This window comes from Centruroides vittatus, unplaced genomic scaffold, assembly GCF_030686945.1.
Source record: "Centruroides vittatus isolate TY-2023 unplaced genomic scaffold, ASM3068694v2 contig_3158, whole genome shotgun sequence".
Classification (NCBI taxonomy): Eukaryota; Metazoa; Arthropoda; class Arachnida; order Scorpiones; family Buthidae; genus Centruroides; species Centruroides vittatus.
The window spans coordinates 101,795-123,414 of NW_027122034.1; the positions used below are offsets into that span (position 1 = coordinate 101,795).

The following is a 21,620-nucleotide window of genomic DNA, read 5'->3' on the forward strand; positions in this document are numbered from 1 at the left end:
TCGTTGAATTTTAATTGTTTCTAAAAGGAATAATTCAATTGTTTCTTTTAGAGAACCGTGAAAAACTAAAAAAAAAAGTTTTTGTAGAATGAGTTTTCAGTGGCGCGTTATCCTGTGAGCACTAAGAAAGCATTTTTTCTCACGCCCGTTATGAATCCGACCAGGCCCAAATGGGAGCAACAGGGTGGTGAGAGATAGAGCCCGACATATCGAAAATGGACCGTTCAAGAAAAAATTCTGGAGATTGATCGCCCGGATTTGATCCCGGATCTCTTAAAGCGGTAGGCGGATGCCTCATTCCATAATTACCGGATCGGCTATCCAGCCATTATGGAATGAGTTTATGGTATCAAGAAACAACAGGCAGACATGTTTGAAAACCACTGACTACAAAATATACGAATATAAGAACGTAGTAGAACACTTTCCAATAAAGTAGTACCAAGCTCATTCAACGTTTACTCATTTCAAAATACAGCTAAGTAGATTATTTCTTGAAATCCTACATAAGATACAGCCCTGGATGGTCCTCTCAGCGGGTGTCCTTGCCCATAATTTCGGCGTTCGAATTTATTTGTTCTCCAGCGTTCTAGTGCAGAAAGGTATATTGCACTTAGCTATTAATTTAAATGAAACAATTATATGCACACGAACTTATAGCATTTATTTTTTTCCGATTTCGTATCAATATAATTTTTGCAGTCAACCTATAATTACTGGCATTAATTTTTCTTGGCTATCGATCCAGTAGACAATTAAACCATTTCTATAATACTGTACTTTGTTATATGAAAAAGTAGTCATAGGAAATTATAATTCGTAAACATTTTAAAATTCAATTATCTTAAAAACAAATATTTATAGGAATTAGTTTATCTCATGATTGATTAATAGAATATTTTCCTTTCTAAACGATCAAAAGTAATCTATCGGTCAAGCAGTCTGAACCTATTTTACTATCCATGGTAACTAGATCAAAATTCTAGAGGTTAATAAACCTATATTTATCGAATTTAATAGAAAATATAAAACATTATGTAGGATATATCCTGGAAAACATAAATCATTTTATATTGCTTATATCCAAACTTCTTTTTTGGCACGATATCAATGAGACACTACGAATTATTTTATGGATGTTTATAATGGAAAGTAATTCTTTTTTAATATTTAAAATTATGATTTATCCTCTAAAAGACACGATAATTTATTAAATTGGATAAATAATGAAAAATAATACACACAAAGCTCAATTTTTATACAAAGAAGATGGGAAAAACTGATAAAAATTTGTATTTTTTTAAATAATTAATACATTATTTTTCTTATAAACTGCTAATTTCTTGCTAAAAAATAAAATAAATGTGTATTTTTTTTAAATTAAAAAAATTTCATGAAAAATAAAAAAATAAAAATAATAATGTGCAGTGTTTCCCTCTTCCGGCGATAATTAGAAACACGGCTTTAAAGATGGCGGCGTCCATTAGAAACTAAACATCGGAAAGAGTCGAGTTGTATTTTATAAATATGTAATTTAATTTTATTAAAAGTCTTAATCAATTTTTCTTCGATGAATCGAATTATAGAATGGTTCGTCATATTAATTTTAGCCTGTTCGTTAGAACATGCGAAAGTGAAATTTGCACGTGCAGAAGGTAAGTCAATTGAGTAATTAAATAAAGTTCTAGTATATTTTATATATTTGTACTTTAAAAGCTTTATTTGCATTAATTAGTGGAAACATGCCAAGCAAATAAAGAAGTTGTGGACGAGCAGTATATATACACACAAGATACTAAAAGTGAAGAAGAAAATGTTGACGTTAATAAGAATTCAGAAGGAGAAAATGTTGTTTCGAGTGTCGACACAGCGAATGCTCAGCTAGATGTACAAGTTACAGCAGAGGAAAACAGTACAGTTAATGGGACAAATGGAGGAAATAATACAAGTAAAATACGATGTACATTGAAAACACAACCAGAAGGAATTGTAAGCAGATTTCAGAATTTTATTTTCTTGTAATGAATTAAATAGAAATTGTTTTTTCAAAATGATATGAGGATTCTTTAAAACATTAAAGAATATACGGTATTTTTAATGATTACCAATTTTATAAATGCGTATGTGTTTCTCGTATTAATCTTTATTAATGTTTTAAGTTAAATAATTACATGTAAATTTGATGATATAAACCTTTTAAGATGTCAACCAGATGGACAAGGTGGTTAAGGTATTGGTCTTCTGCTCTGGAGATCTTGGGATTTAATCCAAATGGGTTAAAAAAATATCATAAATTGCACCTTCAGGAGACATTTCTAAATGAATTTGATAAAATTAATAAAATTCTAAAAAAAAAGTTGCTAAAAGAAATTAAAATATTATTTCTCTGATAATTCATGTAAGAAATGCTTTTGTCTACTAGTTTCTTATGAAAAAGAGTTGTGAATTCAAATATTAATCTTTGAACTACAGATATTATTTTATGAAATGTAGAACAGTGATTCCCAAACTTTTTTGACCCACTGCTTCCTTGCTTCCATAAACTTATACCCAACCCCAATATGTTTTCCCTTGTGTGAGAAAGGCTTGGAAAAATTCTTAAAAACTTTTCTATGAACTTCAAACTTTGTGTCCTTACTGAACATTGCTATCAACAAATGGAAACTGTTAAATGCAATGTTTCTTCTTACTCGTTTCAACAGAGGAAAGGGAAAGGGTTTGTTGATGATCCAAACCCTTGCCTGTAGTCACCGTTTGGTCCTGCTGCCATCTTGCTTCTTTTCATCCTACTAAATTTTTCTTACCACTCCCTGGTGTGATAGTGACCATTTTGTGAACAACTGTTCTAGAATTTAATAACATTTGTCACTATTGTTGTTTATAGTAATTTCTCTTAGATTTATTTTTGACTATTTAACAAATATACTAACTTTTGGTGTAGATTTTGCTACATAATACACAGAAACTTTACACCATCTTCAAACTAAGTTCTTTTCTACAGCTACACACTTTCAACATCCATATCAGTTATCAAAGTAGTCCTAGAAACCATTTTTATGATGTCTTTAAGGGTTTTTATTACAGCTTCTACCTATGCTGCTGATTAGAATCTGATTTTTCAACTTTTATTTTTGTTATAGGGAACAGATAAAAAAAATTCTCAGGAGTAGCTTGGGAATAAAGTAGTTAGGAAAATATTGTTATGTTTTTCTTAGCCAATACTTATTGACCAGGAAAACTAAAGTGCACTGCATTATTTTTTATCTGTTCAGGGATTTAATCTTGACTAATCTTACAATTAGAAAATTAATCTTGTGCTAGATTAATTTCAAGATTAGTACCTCTAATCTTGAAATTTAAGTTTAGCTAATCCTGATATACATTAATTAAAACTTAATAAATTGTAATATAATACACAAATACTTAATATAATAAAATATGTCTTATAAATATAGCAAAGAAAAATAAAAATGTGTACTAGACACTTTAATTTTGATATACTGTAATATATTATTTAATGAGTTATTGAAATAAATAATGCCATAACTATGCAGGTGCAACAGGTACAAAGGCATAGGGCCGAGGAGGAAAGTGACGGGGATATCAAAAAATAATCAATATTCAATAAAAGTTGTGCCGCAAACGGACGTTACGCATAGTATCTGCTATACACTAGTGAATACTTATTCAACTCATCATTAGGTTTAGATTTAAAACTTTTATTTGGAAAGTTTGTATCAGATTCTGACTCTTGTTTCATGTTTACTATCTCTAATACATGAAAAATTAAAATAGATCTCAAATTTCTTTCTTGAAATTTCATTGTATACATCACAATCTAGCAAAGTTGAAATGCCTAAGTTTGTTCATTTATTAAAAACAAGTTTCCTAAATTCTTTACACTGTTTCTATGTCGTTTTGTAAACATTTTCAACACCTTCTTACAGAATTATTTTGATAAATATTACAAAATAAATTACAGTAATATTACTAAACATAAATATTTTAGCAATAAAGATTTAACTATAAATATTTTATATTATCAGAGATGTTTATATCTTTTATTATAGTTTTTATTTATAAAAATAAATTTATATTATTATAAATAAAATTATATTTTTATAAAAATATTTTGTTTTAGTTTTTGTATTTTTTCAAAAATATTTTTTTATAAATAAAAAAAATAGAGGGGCAGTCTGCAAATAAATGACGATAAAGTTTCTTAGCATAGAAATGTGCTGTATTGGTAAAATATTTTCAACAAAATTACATTGAAATATTAGTTGATGACTGTTAATAGGCCATGACTTGCAGCCATTGAAATTGATCTGTTTGTCAAAAAGTGTTTTGTAATAGATCTTGCCAAATTCTTTCAGCTCTGCTATTATTTTCTTCATTTTAATTCATTATAACTTTATGCTTTAAAATTATTTATATAAAGTTTTTGTTTTATATGAACCCAAAATCTTTTGATTGGATGTAATTGAAGTATATTTGGGGATTAAATACTTTTAGAATAAAAATAATGTTACTTCTTTCCAATTCAGCAAGTGAAGCTTTTGCATAGTCGGCTGTAACGTCATTAAGATGAAAAATATTTTGTTCTGATAAGTTTCTTTGATAAATGGTAATAATCTTTTACGTATATATTTCTGGGAATAGATATCAGCTGTTATGGATCATTTTCAGGAAAAATATGGCTAACAATAACCTTTTTTGTTGTTGCCAATCCAAACATTATTTTCAGGAAATTTTGCCTGTCTGGTAAAACTTCATATTATACAGAGTTTTTAACTCCTACCAAATATTTTTTCTATACCGATTTCATTTCTAATTCTTCGAGCACATCTATAGATTGTGCTTATATATAATATTAATGCTGTTTTGACGCTTCACAGATAGACATGTCAGAATTTGACAGATCATTCAGAAATCAAACCGGTTTAAATCATTTAATTTATTAATTATTTTAGCCAGAATTTTAAAATTAACAACGAATATAACTAACACTTTATTTTAATGGATGACAATTATTTTGAAATTTACCTAATAATTGGTTTTGTCAAATTATCAGTTATATCCAAACAACTTTTAATACAGTACAGTCAAAATAAGTGTTTTTATATTTTATTTCAAGTTACGTCATCTTTTCTTTCGTTACTAAACGTGTAAACAATAGTATTTTGGAAATGATTGGTCCATTGAGAGAGTCTCACAAGTCAGAAATGTATAGATGCAACATTCCAATATTATTAATAATTTGGATAAAGACACGAGAATCTGTTTGAGGTATTCGCATGTTTTTTAAAGAACATAGCCATTATAAATTATATTTCAGTTACAAATACATCTGTCACTTAATTAAATTTAATTGTATGTTTAAAAATGCTCTTCATGCCTGCAGTGTGTAAAGGGTAAAAAGAAGTTTAATTTGTGATCATGATTTCATTTTTAATCATAAGCTTAAAAATGAGACATTATATTTGATATAAAGTTTGATTCTTTATAGTTTAAATACATTTTATTATCTTCTTATAAATAGATATTTTTGTTTTCAAAAACAAGAGACATTAACCTATATAATAAAGAACAAAAATGTTTTTGACAAAATTTTTCTAATTTTAAAAAATGAAAAAAAAAAAAAAAAAATTGCAAATATTCCAAATCAAGCATATTCATATAAGATCATCATCATAACATAATCTTTTAATTTTTAAATTGAAACGAAAACAAATTTTTTACGAAACAGTTTAAACGTGGATATATTTTCCTTTACATTATTTATAGACAGTTAAAAAAAAGAGAGGTTCATCTAATTTTAATAACTTGGTTAATTTTTTTTCACTCGGTATGACCCACTTTACTTTACTTCTGGACATTAACCTATCACTATAATATCAAGGTTGATGGTTAATAATAGGTTTACAGTGAGAATGTATAAATCAGTCTGGAATTTAAATTTGTTAGGTACATGACTGTATGCTAGTCTTCGTGCGAAATGCAAGTTATGTATCATTGAATGAACTTAAAAACTTTTCTTATTGAATACATTTAAAAAAATAATTTTAATTTTTGTTGATGAAATTCACCCTCTTTTTTCTAGAATTTAATTATTATGGATGACTATTTTGATTAAACAAATAAATACTAAAGAATAAATATAGATTAAGTAAACAATATATACTATTACGTAATAAGTAAACAAATTATAAGCTATAGACACGGGAAAAAATTACGACGAAAGAGCATCGATAATTGGCCGAACCGATCGTCTTTTTACGACGTTCGTAATTAACATTTGACCTGCCATTGACATTCATTGTCGTCTGAATTTTACTGCCGAAATACATTGCTTTGATAATTCTTATAACAGGGCAGACAAGAACGAATAGTTTTATTTTTTATTTTTATGGAAATTTTAATTAACTATTAGCTGACAAAACAACATATTTATATTTATAAGTTTCCTTGTTAAATTTTAATTAAATTCATTTTATAATTGATCTCATCAAAAGAAATTTGCTTTGATATTATTCTCTTTTTTCTTAAATTTATTTATTATTGTAGTTGTTTATTTATTATATTCAGAAATTTACATAATTTTTACTGTTTTGAATATATATAAACTACTGTTAAATACATATAACTTTCAAAATATATTTATATTATTTTCTTGAAATTTCGATTCAAATTTTATTACGAAACAACGAATAATCAATTACTGTATAATTTTCTAATAAATTTTTTTTTTTTTCACTTATATTTTTAATATTTGATAATTTAGTCATTATTATTGTCCAGTTGGTTAGCATCAACATTTATAATCAGTGCAATCCTGTGTAATAATCATATTTAAAGTTTTATCTATCATTACAAACTCATTTATTTAAAAACATTATATAACTTTTTTATGATATAAGTGAATTTAGTATATTTGATGTTTATTGCAAATGACGGCAAATATTTGATAAAATATACATTGTTTTCATTTGAAATATTGTCTTAAGAACAAGACAATAATTCTTCATTATTAGATGTAATTGCAGTAAATCAAACAAATCAAAGACAGGAAAGTTTTAATGTAAAAAGGAAAACATTCTAAAATTTACAATTCAATTATCTCCTTATTTTAAGTTACAGGAAAAATACCAAATACTTTGGAACATTTTTATATAGCTTTTAATCATATCTAAGTATTTAAATTGTGAAAATATTGATAAAATGTTTTTAATCTAATAATAATAATAATAGATGTGGATATTGTTTTTATTTCTGTTCACTGTTAACAGATATAAATATATTAAAAATGGATAACTAAAGCCAACCACTGCCGTATGTTATTGGTCTAAATAACGGCTATAATATTAATAAATTACCAAACAATTTGATACCATTATACGAGCGTAATGTTATATATACTGGAAGACGAGATTGGACCGGAGGTCCGGGTAGCATAATTGGCAACGTATAAGTGGCAGTTGTGGGTTCGAGTCCCGCTCCGGGCCGATTCTTTCTTCCAGTTTAATGTAAATTATTTAATTAATATTATTATAATTATTAAATTTATTAAGAGATGGTTCCTAATGCCTCCCTCTAGTATCGGATTGTTTGGTAATTTATTAATATTATAGCCGTTACTCAACCCGATAACGTACGGCAGTGGTCGGCTTTAGTTATATAACGTATCGGGTTTTAGTAGAGTTGTTTGTTTAAAAATGGATATTTTTTAATATAACACTAAAAGCAAATATATTCTTAGAAAATTCAATATTACAAAAATTTGCTCTTTTCAATGTAATAACCAATTTTCATCAGTGTAGACACTGTTGAAATTAGGAAACTTGTTATTGCATTTCCTGTTCATAAATTCAGTTACTCATAAAATTTTCTGTCTGGATAATTAATCACAGGAAAATGAATAGTTATTTGTGTTAAATTGAAACTATAAGCAAATTATCTGAGAATATTACTATCAATTTTAGGTATAAGTATGTGTCATTTATATTCAAATCATGTTTTGCTTAGTCGAGTATAAAACTATTAAATGATTGAATTATTTTACGATCTTGAAAATTTTAGACCATAGTGATGTTGATTTTTAAAAATATTTAAGGAAATCATTTATGAAAAATAATATGTAATCATCTAAATTAAACTTGTTAAACTATTGCATGAGATTTAAAAGATATAGCGTATCAATTTATAGATTTGTTGTCACTTAAAACCAATAAACTATATGAATTTATAAGTAAATAGAATTCAAAAATATTTGAGTAAAAAAAAATCAACTTTTTAAAAATTTCTTTAATTTTTTAATTATTAATTTAAAAAATTTTGTAAGAAATTATTTCATTTCTGCTTATTTAAGGTACCAGAAGTCAAGATAATGAATTTATCTTCATTATTAACTGCATTGACACCAGTTCCTAATATCACAGATGGAGAATGTGCTGTAGTTCTTTTTTATTCGCCCTGGTGTATATTTTCTGCAAGGGCCGCACCTCATTTTAATGCTCTAGCTCGTGTTTTCCCGCAAATTTCCTTTTATGCTATCGATGCCGTTCAACACACAAAGTAAATATATTCGTTAATTTAAAAAAAAAAAATTAGTTTGGAATTCTCTCTTTCTGATCTTTACAACTTTTATTTAATTAAATTTTTTATTTTAAAAAATATAAATAAATATTACGCAACTTTTTAAAATCCATAATTTTTCTTTGAATTAATATTAATTATAGCTTGCATATGAGGTATGGTTTAATAGCAGTTCCAACGATTCTTCTGTTTCAAAATGGACGAGCAGTTGCAAAATTTAATGGGTCTCATTCCAGTCTAGAAAAATTTTCAAATTTTGTAAGTGAATTAACAGGTAAGTAATATTTAAATTTCTTTTAATGGTAATTTTTTTTAATAATTTTATTAAAATTTTATCAAATTTGTTTAGGAATATCTCCCGAAGGTGCATTAAACGTTACTTCCGCTGATATGACAGGCCCAGTTCCAGCAGCTTTACAGGAAAGAACTGATTATATTCTAATTTTATCATGGGTATTTACAATAGCATGTTTATGTATATGGTTCCTTAAATCATCACTTTGCCACAGGATTGTAGAAAGTATAAAAAATACATGGCGAGAAGCAGAGGCACAACACGAACATGAAGAATAAATTACATTTGTAAAATGAATTGGTATGTTGTATTCAGTTTTTTAATTTATTAAAATTTGATATTTAATTTTTTTTTATTAGAAACATTAAAGATTTGAATAGAATGAGAAAATAATAAATATATAAATAAAAGTTCTTATGTTAATTCTATACCTAGAAATAAATTTAATGCAGATATAACCATTCTCCTTTCTGAAAACCTCTCATAAATTGAAATCTTATAATAGGAATAAACTTAGTTGTTATTTCTCATGTTCATAATTTGTACCTCATTCTGAAATAATCCAGACACCTTACTCATGTTCCTTAAATACAGTTGAACCTGTCAATCTCAAACATGTTTATCTTGAAAAACCTCTTTATTTCAATTTTTCCCTTCATTTTCAGTCTAAATTCAATATATTATCCATGTTCATCTCAAATAATTTTCTTCCATATCTCAAATTATGGATTAAAGTTGTCAGTTATAAATTCAAAGCTCGGTGACTACATTTTGATAGTATAAACTGTAGTTGAGAAACAGTTCTTGCAATACAATACATAGTTGCAATTAATGCTGCTTTTCTCTGATTGTCTATGAGTTTGGCTTGCATCTTATTGGCTGAAGAAAGTCAGGCATCAGAAACTGTTGACAAATTAAGATTTTTGACATACCTTACTTTATTAGGATTCAGCTTATAAACTTTTTAGGACTTGATAGTGTTTTACTAGAAAGTTTTTCATACCGAAAGTTCATTTTATAAGAACAATAGGACATATAATAACATATATATATAGTAATGTAGCCATCACCAGCAATTAAATGTTAATACTATTGAAAATTCTTGTAGATACGTCCAGAGCCGTAACTAGGCAGGTGCAACAGGTGCACCTGCACAGGGCCAACTTGGAAGGGGGGGCCCAAACTGCTGTTCACAAGAAATTATATTTTTAAATTTAAAATTTTTCCGCCTTTCTACAGCATGGTTTGGCAATTACATTTTGCCTTACTTAGGCCCTAGATGTCTGCTCACCAGTGTTCTCAACTGTGGCAACTTTTAGAGGGACGTAGTGATGTTGTGGCAACCGCACACAAATCAGCCAAAAGTAGTGACTTTTAAAATTTATTTATTTATTTTTTGAGAAATTTAAATTTATGTTTATAGTTTTCAAATTTACAAATTTTTCTCTATTGCGCTCTCTGGCAATGACTAATACTATTACAATATACAAAACCATATTTTTAGATTTTTCTAGTGTGCAGAGCTAGAAATCTGTAAAGGTAACATTTTGTAACAAAAGTAAATTTGCCCAGGGATTTTTTTAATTGCTAAATTGATGTACATAATGAATTTGCTGAAATGAAAGCCAGATAAATTCAATTAAAATAAATCTTATTAAAAATCTATTGTAATGTATTTGTTTTATTATTTTCCCAAATCAAATAAATTAAGGGGCCTAAATTCAAATTCTTGCACAGGGCACAGGAATGGCTAGTTACGGCTCTGGATACATCAGATATACAGTAAATTGTTTAGTTCAAAATTCAAGGAACGAAATAATCGCAACTTTGAATTATTGACTTTTGAATTATCCGAGATTTGCTTATTTCTGTACAATATGCCAAATGCCATGTAACTGATGTAATTTTTAAGCAAATGGAATAAAGCTACTTATATAAAAAGCTATTTTTGTTAATAATTAATAATAATAATAATAATATAAATGTGAAGGTAAACAGCACGTGTCCAGTGAGAACCTCACAGGTTGCCAGATAGATTTTCTAAAATATAAAGCAGAATTCCTCAAAATATAGCCCAAAAAGTAGTAAGTCACTCAAATATAGTAGTCTAGAGTTCTAAAAATATCTTAATCTGCTACTTGTAGCCCAATCTTGCAATCTCAAACCAGCCATACTTTATGAGATGAGAGAAAAAAGGATAGTCCATGGGTAAGTGACAACGAAAATGTGTTACTATAAAAGCAAAGTCATATTGACCAGATTAGAGTTTTCCTTGGTCTACTGTTTTCTTATAGTATGGAGGTACCTCGATCTAAACAAATGAATTAACATATACATCACAGTTCGAACAGAATTTTTACTTCAAATTTTAAAGTAGCCATATTTCGAACTAACCAAATTCCGTAACATGTAAATCTCTATATCCCTGGATGGGAAAAAAGTACAGTTAAAACTTACGGGATTTCAAACTATCCAAGTTCAAATTAATGAGGTTTTCCTGTATGTCTGATTATATAAGCACTAGATTCATTAGAGTCGTCAGAAGTATTTCAGCAGTAGTTAATTGTCAAAACCTTCGAATATTGCTTGATAGATGCATCAGTTACATATATAACTATACTGTAGTCATCAGACATATTTTACTAATAGGTGAATGTGAACTCATTCGAACATCACTCAAGAATGCATTTGTTACATGAGTAATTATGTATTACTGACAAGGAATCATAAGATGGTGTGATTCAAAATGCATTATATTAAAGAGAGAATAATAAAAATGTGTCAATGCTAGCATGCTTACTTGTTTTTCTGCAGCTCTAGATAATTGACATTTGGAATAGATCTGTACCAAAAGCAGTTAGTCTGTTGCTTTTTCTTATTTGACATAGTTGGTTTATGAATTATGTTTTATTAATACCTAATACAGGTATGTACTGTATTCGCTATTGTATTAATGAAATACCATACTTCCAATCAAACATGTAGAGGTTTCTACTTTCTACACAGTAAACGGTACTATCTCAAAATTTTTTCTTGTTTTTGAGAGATTCAAGATAGACAGGTTCAGCTGTAACTTCAAAGTACTATAATGCACATACTGTATTTACCTATTAACCAATGATTCTAAATGAAATAAATAAAAGTAATTGAATGTGTAGATTATGTTATTTACGAATATGAAAGGAGCTAACAGTAAAAGTAGTTTTTATTTTCATTTAAAAATAATTTGTTTAATGAGTAATGAATTTAAAATCAAATGACTTAACATCTTTAGCAGCTTTGAATAAATTAGGTTAATTAATATGAAGTTAAAGATATATTTAAAAGTATTCAGTTTTTAAATTAATCAATTTTGAACTGCTGAAGTAAATAAAATATTATTTTCTTATTGTTAATAAGTCAGATTTGAATAATTTGGCACAAATTTCATCAACTATTTTTATGGAAAAATATAACAGCTTTTAATAAAACATTTATATTATATTGATATTTTTTTTCTACTAAATTCAAATGAATTATTTATGAAATTAACATAATATAGTATAACATTTCAATATATTTTTATGTAGAAAAGATTACAGTTAAAATAGATAAATATAAAAGTTTGAAGTTGTAGTTAAATGGTTTGTTCCATTGGTAGATTTTTGACATATATGGGATATGTAGCCATGAAATTATATATTTATTTTATTGAAGTATTTTGATATTATATTTTCAATATTTTGATTTTAAATATTATAATGTATTGGGTTGTTCGGAAAGTTCGTAGCGATTTTTAAGAGAAATAAAAGAAATTGTTTTAAAACTAAAAATATACTTTTATTCCATTATGTATGCACCATTGTTTTTAATGACGTGTTGCCATCTATGGGAGAGCTTCATGAAACCCTCTTTGTAGAACTTTCTAGTTTTTCCCCGCGAAAAACTGATCCACGTGGTTTTTGCAAGCTTCCAAACTATCAAAGTTTTTATCATGAAGGGAATTTTGCAGAGAACGAAACAAATGGTAGTCCGACGGGGCAAGGTCGGGTGAGTAAGGTGGGTGGGGTAAAATATCCCAGCCTAGTTCCAATAATTTTTGGCGTGTTCGTAAAGACGTGTGAGGTCTGGCATTATCTTGGTGAAACACAATGCCTTTTCTATTGGCCAGTTCTGGATGTTTTTCTTTAATTGCCACGTTCAGCTTATCCAATTGGGAACAATACTTATCAGAATCAATTGTTTGATTCTGTGGAAGCAGCTCGTAGAACAGGATTCCTTTCCAGTCCCACCAGACAGTGAGCATGACCTTCTTTGGATGAAGACCGGCCTTTGGAGTTTTTAATGGTGATTCATTTTTCTTACCCATGATCGTTTTCAGCCGATGTTGTTATAAATGATCCACTTTTCATCACCTGTCACTAAACGCTTCAGAAAAGGGTCATTTTCATTTCGTCTTTCAAGAGAATCACAAATTGAGATACGATCCAGTAAGTTTTTTTCCGTTAAGTCGTGAGGTAGCCAAATGTCGTAACGATTCACGTATCTGAGCTTCTTTAGATGTTGAAATACAGTACTGTTTGATGACTTCACTATGTCTGCAATCTCTCGAGTTGTGCAATGAGGGTTTTCATCCAATAATGCTTTGATCTGGTCCTCTTCAATAACAGGAGGTCTTCCTGAGCGAGGAGCATCTTCAAGGCTGAAATTACCTGTTTTAAATTTTGCAAACCACTTTTGAACAGTTGATTCTGAAACAGCACTCCCACCATAAACATCACATATCTTTTTTGCTGTTTGTACAGCATTTTTGCCTTTACGAAAAAAGAAAAGAAACAAGTGTCAATAATGCACATTGTTCGCATCCATTTTTGCAATGAGACAAATTAAACGCTATTTGAATAATCATAACTGTTTTTTGTAACGGACGGGTCTCTAGGTCATTTATCGTAATATTCGTTGGTTTGTACAGTTCTAATCATTTTTGCGTCAATCGGTGTCTCAACTATCAGGCTATCAAAAATCGCTACGAACTTTCCGAACAACCCAATAATTATTTATTTGCCATACTTTATTTTTATTTAATATATATGCTTCATATAAATTCTCTCTTTTTATTTCAGATAAAGTCTGATGTTGATAATGTAAAGAATAAAATGGTTTGAAAATTCACCACAGAACAAAAGGATTCATTCTGTAGAAATGATAGCATATCAATAAAAACTTCCAGTATTAAATTTCCAAATGTATTGCCATCACGTGAATATAACTGTCACCACTAATTCAATCACAATGATTAGCTATGCTTATGATTTCTATTTTATTGTCGTCATCTTGATAAAATGACTGTTTGGATACAATGTATACAATTATAAATAATACACCTACAAGAAATTTTTTCTTGAGAGAATACACGGTTATCTTATTACTTAAATCGACTTATTTTTTCCCCAAGACTTAAGTTAACTGTTCTAAATATTAAAATTTTATTAGAAATATTTAATTCTAAGAATTTTAATACTACATAAAACAACCAATATGGATGTTATGTAGATTTGTTTTTCTGGCACTAATTGTTTTACATTTTTTTACAAGTTTTGAACAACTGAGTTAAAATTCCTTCTGTGGTCTTGACTTTGTTATTTAAAGTCTATTACTGTTGACAACAATCATCATTAACGACGAACAAGAGATAGGGTAACTAGATTTGTCATACAGACAAATCTATTCAGTACCATTTACTTACATTCAGCATCCATATTTATAGACATTTATAAATTTGTTTTTTGCCTCCAATTGTTTTAAGTCTTTTATAGGTTAGACCAGGACATTCCAAATTAATAAAAATTACAATAGTATAGTAACAAAAAGATTATCGGTGTCTCTCTTTGCTCACACATTACATCATTTTATATTATTTAACATTGCTAGACTCTATATACTATAAAGCTAAACTCCAACCAAATGCCGAATTCTATCGGGCTAGATACGGCTAAATATCTAGCCCGATAGAATTCGGCATTTGGTCGAAGTTTAGCATTATGTATGTTTTACAAATTTGTAAATTTGTGTTGTATGGCAAAACCGTTTCAAAGTTGACACGAAATAAAACATTCAGAAAGAGTCAAATCAGAACTTTGTTGGACCACCTTTGGCCTGAATTACATGAAGTTGACTTTGCATACTGTTAATTAATTTACGAATGATATCCTGTCCAATTTCTGACCAAACCTTAAGTAATTCTTCTTTGTACAATGATAAAGATTTTCTATGGCTAAGAGGAATACAGCAGTCTAATTTTTCCCACAGATGTTCTATTAAATTTAAGTCTGGTGACTGTGGTGGTCATTCAAGAACTTTGTTATCATTTTCATTGAAATATTTTCTGAGAAGCAATGCTGTATGTTTGGGATCATTGTCTTGTTGAAAGACAAATTTATTTTCAATTTCCAGTTTCTTTGCTGATGCCATTAAATTGTCTTTAAGTATCTGCTTGTAATCTACTGCTTTCGTGCGATCCCGAATTTGAACAATATTGCCCATTTCGAACCCCGAAAAACATCACCAAACCATTATGTAAGGCGAGCGTTTTAATGTTCCCACAGTTTTATTTTTATCAAATGCTTGATTTTTCTTTCTCCTAACAAATTTCTGTCTTTTAGCATCCTGCAACTCTTGTTTTAACTCATCACTCCAAATAATATGCTTCCAAAACTAGGGGCTTGTCCACAAAATTTTTTGGCAAAAGCTAATCTTTTCTTCTGATTCACTGCTAAAATCATTGGTTTTCTACAAGCCACTCTTCCATGGAAACTTATTTTTATTTATTCTTCTCTTAATAGTTGAAATGCTGGCTTCAAGCATAAGCTCATCTTTTATTTCTTTAGCTGTTATAAGAGTTTTTGGTGGTCTCATGGAAAATTGTGGCATTTTCTCTTAACGTTGTAGCCTTAGGGAGGTGTCCCCCATGGTAAATTTCTCACTGTATTGTTATTTAAATATTTGACCACTATTTTTCTGACTCCTCATGATATTTGATGCTTTTTTGCAATAATAGAAGGAGAATCGCCATTTTTTCTGCTCATGTACAATCTGCACTCTTTCTTCAAGACTCAATTCTCTCTTCTTTAACATATTTTCTTATTGATACTAAAAAACTATTTAATTGACAACTCTGGAATTAAATTTTGTGTTATAACCAATTTGAAATTTCTTACTGTATTTACAATGTTTTCTTTGTTGTCAACTTTCAATTAATACAATAATATTTTACTTGTCACACTTCACTTCTTTATTGGTGAAACAAACTAATCAGTTATCTATTGTTTTATGCCAATTAACAAGGCTATTACAATATGCAGAATGGTTAACAGATCAGAAATGCATTTTTTTCCTTAAAACGTTAAAAAAAAAACAATTTTTTCAGTTGTCAACTTTGAAATGATCTTGACTGTATAATAATCTAACATTCTATACTTTAACTAGGTGTTACATAGAATAACAATCACTGCTTCGTTAAAGTATGAAATAAAAATTGTTTTTGTTTATAAAGGTCAGAGAATGATATCAATGATGAAGATAACAAGTTGGAACCATCCCAACCAGTGTTGTAGTCCATTCAACTTATCAGTTTGACCAAACAATTGCGGTGAAGTTTCCTTCCTGAACTCTGTCTCCTCAAGTCGATTTGACCGATTAAACACAACTCGAAATTGTTCTGAGGTTCGGTGGAAGCATACATCCACGTTCAAGATAGTCAGTATGTACACTTTATTTACAAAATATATGTAGACTATACAAATTGGAAAACAGTAAACACATGATACACAAAGTGTGGAGCCTCACATTCCAGTTTGGCCTTTGGGAAATTAAGTCCATGGGGATCTGCTCTAACCTACATGGTTTGTCTGTTCTCAGCACCTACCCATCCCTGAGATATTTAGCAGAGGAGTATGCTCTCTCTATCTCTAACCTCAGCGGGCTTTCCAAGCATCCGAGACTTCCGTGCTACGAGTCCTGACCTCCTTTCTCCACTTCTATCCCACTTGCTCTCCAATTTAAGGACTTTTTGGACAGGAACTCTAACCAATTACAGATCTTCCTTGCAAACAGCTTTCACCCAGGTCCACTTGGACCTGGGTGAAAGCTGCCAGATCCTGCAGATTATGTTTAAATAAACTGAATGTCCAGAAAGAAAAAAAGAGGCCAAAGAATGTTTGGAAATACAAGCAAAGAAAATGAAAATACTGTCAGAAAAATCACATTCTGAGGCATCTGTAGGAATGACAGTTCATATCCTACTGCCTGATGATGACAGAGGATGAGGAGATGCAGATCCATTCTTGCTGTTATTATGAAAGAAACTAGTCAAGGATTTTATTGATTGGGAACAAAAAATGAGTGCCTCAAACAGTTATATTGCAGGAATCATTTTAGTGTCTGTGAACAAAAATTAATATCAATTGATGAGATACCAGACATTGAGATACCACTCTGGTCTGTCGCTCATGTAAAAAAGTGTGATAACAAAAGATGTTATGGGGTATTTGTCGCCGATAAAATTCGTCTGATGCGGATGAAGGAAATCCAGTCGGGATATCAATATCCTTTCCTTTATTTATATTTTATACAATAACGTATAATACAATATGACTACAATTGGCGTCGACCGAGGTTGGAGTTGTTCGTGTTTTAAGATGTCCGCTCTCCGTAGTCGCTGGTCAGGAAGTGCGTGACCAGTTCCAAGTTCACCGTTTTCTCTTTTTTCTGCGCCCTCTGTCGGTTCGAATCGGCCCTTGCCGACGGGCGCCACAGTGCTCCCCCCCAGTGACAACGATATGGTGATCAGAGGTACCGGGGGTTGAAGCGGACGTGACGTCCTGACCGGGTCGTGGTGATTGGTGGTTGCGTCGGTGTGACAGGATGGCTTGTTTTGTTGACCGGTGGATTGGATGTATCGTTTGTGGTTGTATCGATGAATGCTGGTTTGAGCCGATCCACGCTGATGACGGCATCTCTGCCTTTTATTAGTATGGTGAAATGTTTATTGGATCGTGCTATAACTTGGTAAGGGCCATCATAGGGAGCTTGTAGGGGTTTTTTGACGGAATCATTTCTAACAAATACGTGGGAACATTCCATTATTGAGGGATGTAGAAAGGTGATAATTTTATCATGTGCAGATGTTTGAACTGGCGAAAAATTGTTCATAATATTGCGGAGGCGCTGCAGGAAGATAGGTGGCTCAAGAGAGTTGTTATTTGTAGGCTGTATGAAGTCGGCTGGTAGACGTAGAGTCGTTCCGTATACCATTTCTGAGCAAGTGCCCCCGACGTCCGGTTTAAACGTGGAGCGGAGCCCAAGTAGGACTGTAGGGAGGCTTTCTGTCCAACGGTTGTGATTACTGCATCGTAGGGCTTGCTTAAGTGTACGATGAAATCGCTCTACTAGCCCGTTTGATGATGGGTGATAGGGGGTAGTGCGGATTCGTTTAATTCCAAGGAGGGCAGTGAGTGACATGAAGAGCTGGGACTGAAACTGTCGCCCCTGGTCGGTTGTTATGATGGAAGGGACTCCAAAATGAGCTACCCATGTTGATATGAACGCCTTTGCCACAGTTTCTGCTGTTATGTCCGGGATTGGTGTGGCCTCCGGCCAACGTGTGAATCGGTCGACACATGTAAGGAGGTATACGAATCCGTCTGATGGGGGAGTGGTCCCACGATGTCCATGTGTACATGGTCGAATCGTTGTTTGGGTAGGTCGAACTGTTGTAATGGGCTTCGAATGTGGCGGTTAATTTTATTCCGCTGACAAGTTATACATGTTCTGCACCACTGATTGGTATCCTTGAGCATGGCTGGCCATACAAAGCGTTCCTGAATTAGTTTCCGGGTTGCACGAGTGCCTGGGTGAGAGAGATTGTGGACGGAGTCGAAGACTTCACGGCGAAAGTTAATCGGGATGTATGGCCGTATTCTATTATTTGACGTGTCACACATGATTTGTAGTTCGGAATTCAGAGTGAGAGGTTGTAGCTGTAAGGAAGATTGTTGGGTAGATAGTAGTTTTTTAAGTTCTTCGTCGTTGTTTTGTTCCTGTGCTATTGCGGTGAAGTCTAAGGAGGAAGGTAACTGAATGTTGTTGATTCGAGAGAGAGTGTCAGCTACAGTGTTGTGAGCTCCATGGATATGTCTGATGTCGGTGCTGAATTGAGCGATGAAGTCAAGTTGTCGGAGTTGTCGAGGGGAACAGGATGTAGATTTCTTATTGAGGGCAAAGGTCAGTGGTCGATGGTCAGTCAGAATAGTGAATTGTCTTCCTTCGAGGTGATGCCGAAAGTGTTTGATGGATGAATATATGCTAAGGAGCTCTCTGTCATAAGTGCTGTATTTTCGTTCTGTGTCGGATAGCTTGCGAGAGAAGAAGGCAAGCGGTCGTGGGCCTTGGTCGGTATGGCATTGCAGGACGGATCCAATGGCAAGGTCCGATGCGTCGACCATTAAGGAAAGTTTGCTGTCACTCGGTTGGAATGCAAGCGTGGCCGCTTTTTCCAAGTCGGATTTGCACTTGTTGAATGCGGTTGTCATCCCTTCGGTCCACTGGATAGTGCGTTTGTCATTTTTTCTGCCGCTCTTCAAAACATCGTATAGGGGTGCTTGGATAGCTGCAGCATTTGGAAGAAAGCGACGGTAAAAATTTAACATTGCCACGAAACGTTGTAGTTCAGCAATTGTTCGTGGTCGTGGGAAATTTTTAATGGTCTGGACTTTCTCAGGTGAAGGTTGTATGCCAGCAGGGGTGATTAGGCATCCGAGAAAAGATACAGAAGTTTGGCCGAAGGTACATTTTGATGGGTTCAGGGTAAGCCCGTGTTCTTGCAGTCGTGTGAAAACTTGACGGAGATGTTGCAGATGTTCGTCCTTGTCTACAGATGCAACTAGGACGTCGTCAAAATATGGGACACAGAAGTTAAGTCCGCGTAGCACCTGGTGGATAAATCGTTGAAAGGTCTGTCCCGCGTTTCGCAGTCCAAACGGCATGAATAGGTACTCGTATAATCCGAACGGCGTAGTTATGGCCGTCTTAGGTACGTCCGTTGGATTGACTGGTATCTGGTGGTATGCTCTTGCCAGATCCAGGGTGGAAAATATCTTCTTACCATGCAATAATTGCATACAGTCTTGTATGTGTGGCACAGGGTATCTATCAGGGTGTGTAACTGCGTTGAGGCGGCGATAGTCCCCGCATGGCCGCCAGTCTCCATTTGGTTTTCTTACCATATGTAAGGGACTGGCCCATGCACTCTTTGATGGTTGGATGATCCCCTGTGCCATCATAAATTCGAACTCTTTGCGAGCAGCGAGGAGAGTGTCTGGAGATAGACGACGTGGTTTGCTGAACACAGGTGGGCCCTGTGTTTCTATGTGATGGTAAACTTGAGCTCTTTGTTTTGGTTTGTCCAAACGTGACAGGTTGGTGATATGAGGGAACTGGGCCAATAGTTTGTGATACGGTGAGTCGCCGGACACAACTGTGATGTTGGTGAAGGTTGGTAGTTTTTTTGTTGCCATCCCTTTTGATGTAAGTTTGGTTGTGGCATCGATCAAACAATTATGTTTTACATCGACGAGGAGGTTATAGTGTTTCAAGAAATCGACGCCCAAGATGGGTTGCGCAACGTCAGCAATGATGAAGGGCCAGCAAAAGGCTCGGCGAAGGTTTAAGTTTATCGTGAGTAACTTGGTTCCGTAAGTTGCAATTTGGGTGCCGTTTGCTGCGTAGAGGGTGAGTTTTCCTGGTTGTACAGAATGGTTTGTGAATTTTTTTGGTATGACTGATACGTCCGCTCCTGTGTCGATCAGAAAGCGAAGTTGAGACAAAGGATCGGCCATAAAGATTCTATCAACCTGGCATTTGCTCTCTGTGGCCGCAGGGAGCTGCCCGTCTAGTTTCCCGATCCCTGGAATGAACAAGGTGGGGTGCATTTTTTTGCATTTGCTCCAAAGTTGGTGTGATAGAAGCATAAGCCACCTTCTGGTTCCCTGTAACGGCGTCGCTCACGAGATGGGCTTCGTCTGTGTGAGCCTTGGGGGTTTCGGGAATTGTACCGCGGTTGATGTTGGTAGCGTGGTGCTCGCACCAAGGCAAAGAGTTCATTCACTTGCGATGCCAAGTCTTGTAGCTGTTTCTCGATCGGGTTGTCGATACAGAATTGCTCCCCTCGACTGATTGGTGTGTGTCTGATGGTGTTAACTTCCTGTATTTTGTCAGCCATTGTGGCGAGTTGTGGTAGATTTTCAGTCGAGGCCGCCAGAATAGCCTGGATATTCTCCGGAAGTCTTCGGAGCCACAGCGATTTAAGTATATCTTCACTGAAGTGTCCGCTTGCAAGGTCACGCATCTTAGTTAGTAAGTGCGACGGGCGCTGGTCGCCCAATTCAAGTCCTTGTAATAGTGTTTGTAGTTTAGATGTTTGACTCTCTGCATATATGTTGATCAGTCTATTTTTTATGGTGTCGTACTTGTTACTTTCGGGAGGTTTGGTTACCAGGTCGTGCACCGATTCTAAAATATCCGACTCTAGTGTTGAGATTACGTAATAGTATTTGGTTGTATCGGCGGATATGTTAGCGATGGCGAACTGAGCTTCAAGTTGAGCGAACCAGAGAGAGGGTTTGTTCTTCCAAAATGGAGGTGGTTTGACTGCCACTCGAGAAATTTGCGGAACGCCGGCTGACTCCATTATATC

At 32.6% G+C, this 21,620-nt stretch overlaps 2 protein-coding genes across 2 annotated transcripts; one reads left to right on the plus strand and one right to left on the minus strand.

Annotated features, from left to right (window-relative positions):
* The first annotated feature begins 1,447 nt into the window (after positions 1-1,447).
* bug (thioredoxin domain-containing protein bug) lies at positions 1,448-14,114 on the plus strand. Its single transcript, XM_067268102.1, has 6 exons — positions 1,448-1,655; positions 1,736-1,989; positions 8,369-8,574; positions 8,739-8,869; positions 8,945-9,190; positions 13,993-14,114. The coding sequence occupies exons 1-5, from the start codon at positions 1,571-1,573 to the stop codon at positions 9,166-9,168; spliced, it is 900 nt and encodes a 299-aa protein (XP_067124203.1). The 5' UTR covers positions 1,448-1,570; the 3' UTR covers positions 9,169-9,190; positions 13,993-14,114.
* Positions 14,115-20,816: 6,702 nt separating this feature from the next.
* Positions 20,817-21,614, minus strand: LOC136973382 (uncharacterized). Its single transcript, XM_067268105.1, has one exon. The coding sequence runs from the start codon at positions 21,612-21,614 to the stop codon at positions 20,817-20,819; it is 798 nt and encodes a 265-aa protein (XP_067124206.1).
* Positions 21,615-21,620: the final 6 nt, after the last annotated feature.

Bases quoted from the DNA above. Each gene is read 5' to 3' on its own strand.
- bug (XM_067268102.1), top strand. From the start codon at position 1,571: ATGAATCGAATTATAGAATGGTTCGTCATATTAATTTTAGCCTGTTCG. The intron at 1,990-8,368 runs GTAAGCAGATTT...TGCTTATTTAAG, and splicing joins AAACACAACCAGAAGGAATT to GTACCAGAAGTCAAGATAAT. The intron at 8,870-8,944 runs GTAAGTAATATT...AAATTTGTTTAG, and splicing joins TTTTGTAAGTGAATTAACAG to GAATATCTCCCGAAGGTGCA.
- LOC136973382 (XM_067268105.1), bottom strand. From the start codon at position 21,614: ATGGAGTCAGCCGGCGTTCCGCAAATTTCTCGAGTGGCAGTCAAACCA.